The 14,139-nt window shown below is 38.2% G+C and overlaps 1 protein-coding gene across 1 annotated transcript; it reads right to left on the bottom strand.

Moving 5' to 3' along the window:
* Positions 1 to 5,189: 5,189 nt before the first annotated feature.
* ip6k2b (inositol hexakisphosphate kinase 2b) lies at positions 5,190 to 10,680 on the bottom strand. Its single transcript, XM_084127867.1, has 5 exons — positions 10,137 to 10,680; positions 8,304 to 8,520; positions 7,652 to 7,800; positions 7,322 to 7,497; positions 5,190 to 6,598 (listed from the first exon to the last, which is right to left on the bottom strand). Exons 1-5 carry the CDS (start codon positions 10,357 to 10,359, stop codon positions 6,071 to 6,073), a joined length of 1,293 nt encoding a protein of 430 aa, XP_083983993.1. The 5' UTR covers positions 10,360 to 10,680; the 3' UTR covers positions 5,190 to 6,070.
* Positions 10,681 to 14,139: the final 3,459 nt, after the last annotated feature.

The raw sequence follows: 14,139 nt of genomic DNA, 5'->3' as shown, positions 1-14,139 counted from the left end.
ACAAAAATAAAGAAAGTTTAAGTTTTATGAAGAAAGTTAAAAAGGGGGAACGCTAAACAATAAATTAAATGATCGTGTACTTCCGGTTAAAAAGGCTATCCAGAGCAAATGGACGTCCACTTATAACATTTTAATGGTTTTTTATTGTTATAGATACATTATTTTCCACTTCAGCGATTATAAAATCAAATTCTGCTCTTATATTATTGATTATAGTGAAGCAGCGAGGCCAAATTGAGAGGCTGTTCTCAACATTATTAACTGTCTTGGTCTTGTTTTCAAAGCTGAAAACATTTATGATAGGCTATATCCCAGTGGAAGCTTAATCACCAACTCAGCAGACTTCCTTTATTTACTAATTATCTTTATCCAAAATAAAAGAATAAATAAAAACAAATAACCTTCATTTTCTTCAGAGATTTTCTTTATTTTCAAAGGCCAAATTGGAAGAATTCAAAGTCAGCGATCAGTCTTATTAATGATGTTCAATGAAATCCAATCCAATCAAATCCAATTAAATTAACCCAGCAGTTTTCACTTTCGATCAATGGGTGTCATGGAACCATTAGTTTAAAGTTAAAACAAATTAATGTTTAGAAAAACATAACAGAAGTTCCACAGTTTATTTCTCTAACCAGCAGAGGGCTCCATGTATTCAGCTAAATATTTTCTGTCATTTTTCAGGCGTATACACTCACTGAGTACCACATTGCAAGAGTTGGATAAGTATTTTATGAAGGATTTTTTTTGTATTTGGTTAATTTCTGACCATGGTAATTCAAAAAGTGTTGTGGATATGGTGTTGGTGTTTTGATGTGGAATTGGTCCTAATACAACCTAATACAATGCAAATACTACATAGTACACACACACACACACACACACACACACACACACACTGACTGCTGAACAGTGGACAGTTTTGTCCATTGCGGTTACGTAACTAAATTTGCCCTTAGAGGACAGCATCACATGGTTTCTCTGGATCCCTCTTCCCTTTATTTCTTCTTTCACACAATCAGACTTAGACTGTCACATTTCAGATATAGATTAAATCACAATTTAACCTACCAGACAATATCAGACTTTATTTGGTCAGACCTACTGTCTTAAAGTGTCAAAGGTCACTGATGTTGTCAACAGTAGGCTATAGTCTCAGTCTTAACTTATCCATAGCAGGCAGGCATTTGTGGTTTCTATAACCTGTTACATGCATTTGTGAATATGAATGTCATTTTCAATAGAAGAGACCACAGATAATAAAAATGTTAAAATAAACAAACTAGAGACAGTCTGAGTACTGAGACCAGAGTTAATATCAGGTCACTCTCAGTCTATGCAACAATAATGAGAACGCTGCGTCAACAAAAATGCTTATGATAAACGGTTATCTCTCATCCTGTAATTGACTCTCTTATCCATACCATAACACATTACAGTAAGGGCCTGTGTGATACACAATAAACTGTCCAAAAATTATGTAAGACATTGATTTAAAAACAGACAGGACAATAGTTTCAGTTTATTCTTATAACATTATTCCAATCATAAGCCAGTTTTGATATTTAATATTTTGTGTCAATATAAGTCACTTCACTTAAATGGGACACTTTCCAAATGAATGGACTTATGAATGATTTTACATACGATTTACACAAATTTCCATATATAAGTCTCACTTTCTCCTTAAGGAATGTGTGGCGTGTGGTGGTCACACCCTTTTCTTTTCCATCTAGTGTGTATTACACATAGAGGGAACGGGTGTAACCACCACACACCACATGCCAACACAACCATGCTATTCTCAGAAGGATTTCATCATATTCCATGTCGTCTCAGATAAGTGGGACGGCTGTGATGTCATGGGGGTTTTGATGACCAGTGATGACATCAGTGTGGATCATAGGATCCTGTAACCACCTACACACATTGTAACCTATAGTGTTAACATTGTAACCTACCGTTAATGATTTTGTTTAAAGAAAAGCACAAAGCAGAACAGAATGCCGCAGCATATATTCACCTCCGTCTTTCTCACACAAATGCAAGGCTCAGGGAAACCCCAAACATGGGTCTTAAATTAACACCCAGACCATTACAACCTATACATATATTCATGTATAAACACAAACCAAGAAGATTGATTCTGGAAAACACAAAAGTAGGCTACTCAATGCCATGTGTCATTTTCTTTTGGAGCCTCTACAATTCTGTTTTAAAGCTAAAAAAAACAAAAAACACATGAGATAACACTTCAGAAGGAGACCCTTGTCCTTTACCAGTTCTACTGGAACATCGGTAGTAAACAGATTTGGATTATACCAGATTATGGGCCGCCATACATGACACACACACAGCCGTCAGCTCTATGTGGGACTTGCTGTGTGTGATGATTCATTAGTGAAACATTTGGATGTCATTTTGAGATTGTAAATTGTGTTAGTCATAGATCAAAACTATAAGTCACCATTTCATTTGAATAGTGTAGAACTTCATTTATGGCAAAAGGGTAGAGAATCAGTTCTGTACATTATGAAAGTTATCATACACAGCCCTAAATACCCCTTAATCTCAAACAGACTAATTGAGTTCATCAGAAAAAAATAAGAGAAATTATAAATTAATTAAGATAATATAGAATAGAAAAAAAAAGGATATTTGCTATGGTCATCTGAAACATCAGGGATTGAAAAGACAGCCCAACAACAATGACAAAACATACTGATATGTATGTATGTGTGTGTGTTCTCTGCTCTGTTAGTGATGTTGTATACTTTGTCCATAATGTTTGTCAGCAGTATAATGAACTTTGCCCAGAACTGAATGTTTTTCATCACAGTCAGATTAAATAACTATCTCTTCTGCTCTATTCTCCCTTCCTTCTTACCCCAAAGCCAATACCTCTTTGTCTCCCTCCCATTTTATTTGTCACTCTAATGCTATTATTCATTCTGTCTTTATGCGCCTTTATTATTTTATTCAAATTAGTGGAACGGGTGTAGACAATAAACACCTGACTGCTGTCCTGTGTTCTGTTTAATCATTACATCAGAGTGTCCTGTGAATGTACTGTGAATAAAGTGCTTACATACATTCTTAAAGTCTTAGTACCAAAGTACATATAAGGGACAAGTTAAAAATACAACCTTATCTGGGACACAGACAATGGGAGTGTGTAGTACAGAAGTTTAGCTTACAGTTTAAGTGCTTCACTATTCCTGTGGCCTTGTTGATAAGGGTGGACAAGGCAGTTAAGTAGATAATCAAATAATTAACATATTGTGTAAGCATCGCGGTAGCACATAACAAGGTCCCAAAAGAATGAGAAGAAACGACTGCATGTGTGACTCCACGTACATCTCGTAATCCAGCCTAATGAGCTTCATTATGTCAGTTAAAGGAATAGTACACCCAAAATTAATGCCATTACTTACTAATTCTAAACCTGTGGGATGTGATTTTTCTTTTTATGGCATACAAGTCTTATGGACATTTTTGGTGATATATATATATATATATATGTGTGTATGTATGTATGTATGTATGTATATATGTATGTATATATATATATATATATATATATATATATATATATATATATATATATATATATATATATATATATATATATATATATATACTGTACACATCTACACACACACACCCACACGCGTATGTACACATATATAGCACTCTATGCACATTAGTATTACATAACAGGGAAGATATGGCCTACATCTTCTAGTCTATTTCTGCTTTTTTCAGTTTATGCCCCAAAAACATTTCTGGGTTTTTGGGCCAAATATCTTTTTTTTTTCGTTCACATTATGCATCTAGCTAAAAATACAGAGATTGTTGCCATAGTATCCCATCATTATTACAAAAACCCATGCTCACAGCAGCAGATGAGAAGAAGGGATGTCATGGGAGCTGTAAAAAAATAATATTCATGCAGACAGCACACAAATGTTCAAAATAAATCTAACCACTTTAGATTTACATTTACCAACATAACATTTCACTCGAATGTCAGCAATTACAACTAGACTAAATTATACTGAAAATGCATAATTTGCCATAACTCAGGAGTTTAAAGACATCTAGAGGTTTTCAAGTACATTTCTGTGGAGAAAAATGTATATACACAAACGTGGAGAAACTGTAAGCGAATTCTACTATTTAAGGCATTCAAAGTAATCTGAGTAATCACACATTTCCTGTTTCGAGGAAAAGTGTAGCAAGCATGACGTGGCAGCTTTTTGGCATTTTCCATTCATGCTCTCTTTTGGATGACTGTTGTACAGCATTCCATGTATATTTTCCACTTAGTGTTTGTTACCTGGCAATAGTTTTGGTTTTCAAACTAATTGCTTTCTTCCCGAAGGGCATTCACATGCTGACCTGATTAGAAATGTGGCGCCGGTGTTTCCCATTCACGAGTATTTTTCCGGCACTTAGAATGTAATCCACAGCTTTACTCAGGAATGTGAGGGCTAGAACAGCTGAGACAGACACAGACTGCGCCAAGGCCACAAGAGGACAAACATACTGTATATGGTGAATACACCAAAACACAATATCTACTAACATATTCCACAAACATTTACAAAATCCTTACTTAAGAGAGGTGACGTGAGGAAACGCACAAACAGTTTGCACGTATGCAGTTACTAATATGCGTTTCCTCATGTCCCCCAGCTCAAATCCCCCCTCACTCCTGCGCACGCAAGCACAAATAACAGGCTTAGAGAGTGCTTGCAGAAAGCTTTTAGTATAAGGTTTAGCAAACCGGTATTATGCCTATAAAGCAGCACATCTGGTGTCTGAATCCAGTGCTTTCTGTCAAATGAAAGTGATGTTGCTTATTTATGGTTTATAAAGCCTTTCACTTCATTATATTTCATATCAAGACCAACGGCCTATATTTGAACCATGTTCACTGACCAGAGTCTGAGCCTGCTGTACAAATACACTGCCATTTACACAAGTCTTTGATAAAATTTATTCTGATTTTGGAGGACTTGCTGCTTGGCCATTTGTTTCAAGTAAACAAACATTTGCGCTAACAAGAGAGCTAATATTAGCTGGCTTTTGGTACTTTGGTTTTTTTATTGAGACAAGTTAAAGGGACATGTCGTAATCTTATTTTGTACAAAACAAACACACAGAGAAATAATGACTTCAAAATGTACCACAACAAAACAGATTTCTCTTTATTTTGTTTCATGATGTCAAAACAGAGAAAACCATGACATAAAAATCATTTATCTACCTATATAACTTACAACATACGGTAGAACTAAAGGATGGAATGTCACATTTCCATTCACGTTTGATAGAAATATTTTTATAAATAAATAGGGTTCTCTTTAAAGTCTCTGGAGTGAGGATGCTAATCTTCAACACATGGATATGGAATGAAGAGGATCCAAGACACTGAGATATATTAAAATGTCCAAGAGAAAAAGTCTTTTATGATCCGGAATGTGGAAAGGACTATGCAAATTCCCTTTCCCACAAACCCATCATTCCCTACAAGTACAGAGTAAGTCTCTTCCCTTGAGTCCTGCAGGTTAGTGTTTCTAAAGCACCTTCATGTATGTTGCTAAGTTGCTTCTCATAACAATTTATGATTGTGCTACAGTTGCTACAAAGCCACCTCTCTTCAAAGGTGTGTAGAACATCAGTTTTTTGCAAATGTCTTTGTATAAACCGCTCTTTTAATGCAAGCATCAGCTTTTTTCTCTTATCTTTCATAGATGAAGGAACAGATAAAGATACAGGAGCAGATGAGATGTCACAGAAACTCATCTACTGCCGCCCATCTGCGATTCAGGGCAAGCGGAAACTACAAGCGTGAAGAGGGACCGCATTCCATCGCCTCGGCGAGAAATTACAAAACAGTTCAGTCCGTTCAGCTCCTGAAGGATTCTAGGAATTCAGGATTTTCCTTTGACCCTTGCCTACGTAACTGCTCCGCCAAGCGTGAACTTTAACCCCTGATGGCATGTTCAGGGTGCCCACGGTAAGCTTGGCATGGCAGATGCACGGTAAGATGTCGCACAAGCGCTTAGTCATTGCTGTGCTCCTCAAGCTGTGACAGAATGCTGATGAGATTCTGCAGGCCGAAGATGTAGCCGCTATCTCCACCCTCGTGAACGATGCCATCCTCTCCGTAATCACGGCACGTTGTGTGGGCGAAATCGATCATTCGAACATCCACCGTCGGAGAAATGCCGCTGGAGTGATCGTGACGCCCTCCGTAGGCTCCCTCTTCATCATCGTCCTCATCTTCATCATCGTCCTCCTCATCTTCCTCCTCTCCTCCACGAGAGGGCCGTGATCTGGATGGGGCAGGTGGTGGAGCCCCGTCGTAGATGACGAGAAGAGAGGAGGAGAAGAAACGATAGCTCTCGCAGGCCTCCAGCACCGCTCTCATTTCTCTTAGTCTTTGCAACACTGGGGTCAGAAGTTCTCTGCGCAGAACTCGGCCGTCACTGAAGAACTGGCACAGAGCCTCTTTGAACCCGGCCAGACTCAGCTTACGCCCGTGATACTTATTCATGAATATCAGCTGCCCTGTAGCGTTGTGATACACCTATTAGGAGAAACACAGATCAGAATTAGACTTACTAGTAGTTTTACTACTAAAAAAGAACACACTGTATTAATAAGATATAATCAGGGGTGCACATAACTGGTGCGAATGCGTTAAAGCGATGCACGGCAGAAAACGTGGAGGGAAGCACTTATGAGGAACCGCATGTGTCAGTATATTCGGTCCGTGCATTTGGTCTTAAAGTGACAACAGCCTAATATTCCTGCTTAACATTAATGTTAATAAAATAAAAAATACAGCTGTAACAAAGATTAACCTATATTTAATTTCTACAGTGAACAAATAGTGTTGTAGTGAGGAGAGCAGTCAGGAGGAAAGTGATGACGACAGCTTGAAGGATAAGTATGCCGCGTAACGTATGAGTACCAAGCAGCATCTCAAGGTGCTCCCTGGATATAATGTATAATAAGCCGGTCATTACAGCAAAAAAAAGTGTAAAAATAGGGTAAATTATTATTTACAATTAAATTAACAATTCAAAATCTGTCAAGATACTGTATATTCAATGTAGGCCAAAAATCAATATGGTACTTCAATATTTTGCATCCCTACTACAACCATTAAACCAGCATGGCTATATACAAAGTTGCTTGAACAACCATGAATTATCCAGTTTAAAAATGACTATACATATTTTGTGTATACCTCAAAACATTTTTGGTGTGCACATGCATGTAGACTATTTAGAAGATGTGTAATTACCTGCATGCCACAGAGGCGTACTCCAATAGAAGAGGAAGTGCTTTGTTGGCATTTACGAATCTGATTTGCTTTCTTTTCTTCAGAGGCATCGTCCCCATGCTGACGTGTTCCCATTTTCAGATCGAGAACGCACGGAACCCGGTACCGCCATGTTAGATTCTCCAGCAGAATAAATTCTAAGAGGGGTCAGGAGTCAAGGAGGAAATACTTCTACACGGTTGAATATCTGATAGTGTGTGTTTGCATGTCGTATAATAAGATTTTGTGCTGGTATTCTTTTCTGATCATTATTCAGTGGTAATTTGTGTGTTCACTTGTTAAAAAGGATACTGTGCTGGTTTCTGTGTTTGGAGTTCTCCTTCATCCTCTGTAAGTGTTGCTGATGACATTGCAGACTCCAAGGGTTGTGTTTGATCTGAGGAACCACATTTCCTTTTTCCAGGCTGAAGTACAATACCTCTGCCTTATCATCCCGATTACTGCAGAGATCAGAGGAGAAAGAGTTAACAAATTATAATCATTATGTGCGTTTTTATGCGTGCTTAAACATTGAATTACATAAGGATGTACTGTACATATAACAAACACAATTGTTTAAAAGCTGTTTTGAAAGAAGTCTCTTATGCTCACCAAATAATTTTAAAACAGTAACATTGTGAAATATTATTACAATTTAAAATTCTATTTCAATATATGTTAAAATGTAATTTATTCCTGTGATGGCAAAGCTGAATTTTCAGCAGCCATTACTCTAGTATTCAGTCACATTATCCTAATATCCAAGAAACATTTCAATGTTCAAAACATTTGTACTGCTTAATATCATTCTTTGAATCAGTGATATTTTTTCAGGATTCTCTGAAGAATATAAAGTTCAAAAGAACAGCATTTATTCTAAATATACATTTTTGTAACAATGTACAGTTGATTTTTTTAAAAATCATACTGATCCCAGATTTTTGAATCATGTGCCCTCCCTCACCTTTTGCCCTTCTCCTCTTTGCGACTCTGTCTGGCTCTTTCGTTTTCCGGGAGCAGGCCTGATGGTTTTTTCTTCCCCCACTTAACAAGCTTATTCTTGGGCTCGCACTCAGGAGAGGGCTCCTTGTTTTCCAAAACAGCTGGATCACTGAGAAGCGGGTATGCTATCAAACACAGATTCCCCTCCTCATCTTCCTCAAAACTCACTGACACCACACCTGAAGAGAGCACGAGGGAAAGAAAGAGGAAAAGAGAGATGAGTACATTGGACGTTGTGTTGACGCAAACAACATATGATTCAAATATGATGAATCATATGATGATTAAAAAAATGTAGCTCTTACCCAATCCGGCTTAAACTGTACTTTAATATGCATAAAACAAAATAAAAGTAAGGGTTTAAGAAGATAATGTAATTGTGTACATAGTGAATATTCAATACTGTCATGTAAATGTAAGACTGCAGGAGTGTTTTGCATGCCTTCTAGTGCTAAGCAAAAAAAGACACACAAAAAACACAGGAGTCGAGAAGGTACAATTCAATGAGCTCTTTTATTACGACTCATTGGACAAACCATCTGCAAGATTCCCACATCAGATATCAAATACAGATAAGAAGCAGATAAGAAGTTTTACATAAAATGTATCATTGAAATGTACAAACAGCAACAAAATGGAAAACTGTTTTGATACATTTGAAATACAGATCAATACATAAAATACAAAGCATAAATATACATATACACAAGTAGCATGTGGCCTAAGACATGATATAAGCTGGTATCTCACGATAACCATAGATGGAACAAAGCATCACAAGAGGATTATGGGTAACTGAGTGGGGTAGGGGGTACACACAAAGAAAGAAAGAGAACAGCAAAATCTTTTCAACATTGAATGGAATAAGCATTAAAACAAATAATTTTGATCACAAAACACAAGCTTTAACTGCTGAAACTTGTCTGTGGTGTTTGTGTTAAACTATATGTAATGGAGCGTGCCAGGCACTAGGACCCTGCAGCCTCTCAACCTCTGCAGTCATGGTAGAACGATGACATCACTAGCAGTGATGTCACGTCTCTGCACCAACGCTCATTCACACTTTGGTCTATACTTGCTGAGTCAGAGTACATGAGTGTTTAGTCTCTCTTTGAGGCTTTATGGTGAGCAAGACATTTTTTTTAAATCATATCTGAGCCTTATATTTGTGTCTAAGAGAATGTAACATGCTCAAGCACGTGAGAGTGTCTGCACATACTTTCCTATGTCATATCCTCTCTGCCTCAAAGGTTTTTTTTAGTCCTACATCGCTGCCCAGTCAAAGACACCGCCAAATACACTGCGAGAGATGCCAGAGTGTCTGTGTGCGTATGTTTAAATATACCAGGTTAAAAGAACTGAACATGATATTCCATCTGATGCCATGAGCATAAATCTGAGTGTCAAAAAGTGTCGAGCGTGTTCTTGTGGCATAACTCAATCTACCATTTTCAATCCATTAAATCTTTAAATTTATCAATCTGTCTGTCCATCTATGGCAATTTAAATGTCATTTAAAATAAAAACTCCAGGGCCATGCAATCAGTTAGCGCATATGAAAGTCTGTGTGGCCTTGTTATAGGAGTCACGCAGAACTGTTGGAATTAAGTCCGTGTAACTTATTCATTCAAATTCTTCAAAACGATGATTTACAGCACTTGTTATTAAAATGTATGCACAGATAGAGCAAAATAGAAAGCAAGATAGAGAAAGGAAGACTATGGCACACAATAGGACATAAACAAGATGTGCCTGATTGGCTGTAATGATCATATTCTGTCAAGTGCCCACTTACCTTTGTACTGTGGCGTGAATTTGCGGATCTCTGGTGGCAGGCTCTTGTAAAACTGGTGTTCTCTAGGTATTAGTGGTTTACAGATAGTCTGTTCCCCAAACCGCAGTACACAAGAGTGACCGCCGACTTGATGGACAAACGGTTCCAACATCACTCCTCCCTTCATTTCTCCTTTCCCTGGGTATCTACACCCCTCCATCAGCGCTTCTAAAGCCGGACTCATCTTCCGTACACATCCGTCTCTCTCAGGCTGATCTATGCTGTCTATCGGTTTTGCTTTTTTTCTTTCTTCTCCTTCTCTGTTGTTCCCGTTTCCCTGGTGGCAGTTCAGGCACAAAAGGCTTAGAAAACCAAAAGAAGACAGAGAAAAAGAAAAATATTCCTGTTTTTTCCTGTTAAAGGAATATGGAAATGGTAATCCAGGAGGAGATACGTTACAATAATGTTTTTTTTAAACGCGTAGCAGTGTTGTTTGACACTGAGGACAGAGTGTGAGAGTGCGTCTGTCCCCGTCTGTTCTGTAACTGAGAGATCTGTTCTAAGCAGGCAAGAAAATATCACAACAGGTCACATGGTTCCACCCCCTCCTGAAACTCAGCCAATCAGAGCACAGCAGCTGTTGTCGGGTGGGAAGTGAGAAAGGGGAAACTGAACAAACAAAGGGAAAGGAAAGCGAGTGTATGAGAGAGATAAAGGTTGGGGGTTGGTGTTAAAGACCAAAACAAAGAGATATATGGAACAAGGAAAGGAAAGAGAAAGTGCACTGTCGTTCTCAGCTATTTTCTCCTGCTTAACTAGGAAGCTGAGAAACAGTAGAAACATGGAAAATGACAATATAACTAGAAATGTGTATTTACAATGGACATTGATGGGGAGGCATGCCACTAGTCTTCAGAATAGTGGTTAATCAAAACAGTTTTCTCAATGAGCGATTCATAAAATATTACTTTTGGTTCCCTTAATCTTGAGTATTTTAGTTACATCCTTGGAATTCACAATGTTTTAAAGCTCAAAGCCCAAAGCATTCAGTTTGTAAGTGTACACTAAGGTGTGCTTACATTGTGTGTGACATAAATATTATAATTTCTATCATGACAACTTTGGAAGATTTGGATATGGATATGACAATGTTAATGTATTTGTCTTGGCGGAATAGATCTGCTATGCTGCTACTGCTGAATTGTTGCTGCTGTTGATTATTGCGGTTATTGTACATTATTACTGCTGCAGAGCAAGTACAGGAACTTGCTACTGCCAATACATACGCCAATACGCAGCTGTAAGTAAGACATACTGCTGCTGAACAAATGGCATATATCAATTACCCATAGCAGATCTATACAGGTGGAGGGTGCTGCAAACTGCTATAGTGAATGCTAACCAGCCATTTAAATGCTGAGCAACAACCTCATTGGCTACAGATGCGACATGAACCAATCAGCTGTGCCAAGTAGTTAACGCTGTAAATATCATCAGCTTGCATTAAGGACCCATCAGTCTGCGCCATTTAGAGTTTCATGACAGAACTAGGTATATATAAATACTGTCAGAATAGTACAAGCACAGCACAATTTTTCTAACTGCGCTAATCTGTATGCTCAGTCAGCTTTTTTTTTTTACACTAAATAGTTTGCCCACAAGGTGACAACACTAGCACAAACCATTAAATAAACAAAGGATTTGGAACAGCAAACTACAACACCTATATTGTATGTGAGGTTGTATGTAAAAGGAATTAAGAGATAGACGCAACTCTTGTTTCAACAAATAAAAAAAGACATGTTTATTGTTCATAATTCTGGAGATAAATAGCACAGACACTGGACAATGATTAATCTTTCTAGTGTGCATGTTTTGATTGCCTGTGAGCTTTATTGTATCCATATACTAAGTGCTCACGTGAAAACTGAAGTAGACTTTGGGCTTAAGTTAAGAGAGCAAAATTAGAGACTTTAAAAAAAAAATCCTTAACAGTGCTTCTATTGGTTAGACAAACAGATAGTCCCACCCCAAACTCACACCATTGGTTGATTCAACAAATATGTTAGCTACAGAATAGTCAAATTGCACTATGCCAGTCAAGTCTTCATTTCTATGTCCAGGTATACATGACACAATGCAAAATGCTATATCTGAAAGATAAAATACAGGTTGCACATGCCCTTTATCTCTCAGGTCAAGCGCACAAAGCTGAGGCCAACTGTAGTGTGATTAACGTACACATGCTGGACAAAGTTACATTCTTCTCACATGTTATCTATCTGTCTGTTAGTCTGACTTCGCAAAAATCAAACTGGTACGATTTCAGTAAGACATTAAAAATGCAAATTATTGTTTTAGTCTGACTGAAATTGAATTTTCAAAGTGCACGTGAACACACTTAATGTCGGTTTTATGTAATGTTTTGATCGCGCCACAAGGCCAGTGTTTACATGTCATTTCCTCGTTGCATTTTAAACTGGGGAAGTATTTTAACTTTGAAAAACTACTGGGTACACACCAGGGGCGTAGATTTGGTTTGAACATTGGGGGGGTTGAAGTTTGGGTATGCCTCCTGATGCCTCCTTTTCATGTGATCATGGTATAAATATTGGGGGGGGTTGTAATGCATAGATTTAAATATTGGGGGGGTTATCTCCCCCCCAACCCCCCACAAATTACGCCCCTGATACACACACACACACACACACACACACTCAATACAATTCTCGATAAAGTCACTCGATAATAAATCTAAGCCTAGAAGTGAGCAATACTAGCCTGGCAAGCCAGACCTACATCAAGATGTTAGGTCTGGCAACTCACCATAGACACGGCTCAATCCGAGGGGCGGGATAAACGGCTGTCTTTCAAATTCCCTCTGCACGCAATAGGACAGCGCTTCAACCAACCAGAGCGTTTTCCCAACAGCGGAGCTAGTTGATAGATTCAACGTTTGCCATATCTGGCCGGCAAAACTACGAACACATCTTCCTTTTTTTAAGAATGACTTAAGTGCCGTTCTATGCTCTTTTCTCAAAGAAAGAGGACTGCAAGTCCTCCAGATTCGCGGCCAAAGCCGATTCGAAAGATGTTCGCCAGCAGCCGCCATTCTTTGTTTTCAAGTAACGTTAGCAGCCAGGGAACCGTCGCAACTCTGTCATCATATGTTAAGCCCGCCCCGCCTACTCTATACACGACGTGATTGGCCTGACCCAATTTAGGTTTTTGCAGCTCGAAAGTCAAAGGAGAGTTGCTAGACTGCCCTGGCTGCAAAATACATTTTGCTGTTGCTAGGGTGCGTCTAGATTTCTAGGCTAGAGCAATACTGTAATTCAGTTTAAAAATGAGACAGCAGGCAAGGCTGACGCACATGGTTACATAAACACGCACACACAAACACATTAAATTATCCCAGAGGCCCTGGGACAACAATGGGACAACTGGACAACGAGACAACCATGCCTTTTGCACACAAACCTCTGTGGACACAAATACAAAGTAATCTTCCCTGTGCTACTTTCCCAGACTAGGATTTGTGTGTGTGATCAATGACCACTGGGTGAGGACTCAATCCTAATCCAGAGCCATAGACACAGATTATAATCTGTTCATCTAGAAGCAATCGTTGAATGAATACACAATCATAAACATAGCTGATCTAGACTTTAGGGAAAATCATTTTAATCACATAATTCACTTTAAAGTTTCACATAAATCTTGACTCAAAAAACCCTCACATAATCTGGGGCATATATTAAAACAGATTACCTGTTTTTTTTTTTATATATAAATCCGCAATGCCTCTAATCTGCGTTAAAAATACATATTATAAATGCCATCAATCATTACTTTAGTTTAAAAAATAATCCTCTTTGATTCACAAAGTTTGTTCAGTTTCTCTCATCGCAATGAGCTACTAGAAGTCTGTCGCCAGACCTGAACCCAACAGGATTGGACAAAGTACTACTCTGTCTCGGTCAAAGCTTGAGATGGTTTTGGGTCTGTATTGGATTTTCTTTAA

Source organism: Abramis brama (assembly GCF_963993115.1).
Source record: "Abramis brama genome assembly, chromosome: 11".
Taxonomy (NCBI): Eukaryota; Metazoa; Chordata; class Actinopteri; order Cypriniformes; family Leuciscidae; genus Abramis; species Abramis brama.
The sequence above is the reverse complement of the archived record's forward strand: the minus strand, read 5'-3'. Positions and strand labels throughout refer to the sequence as shown.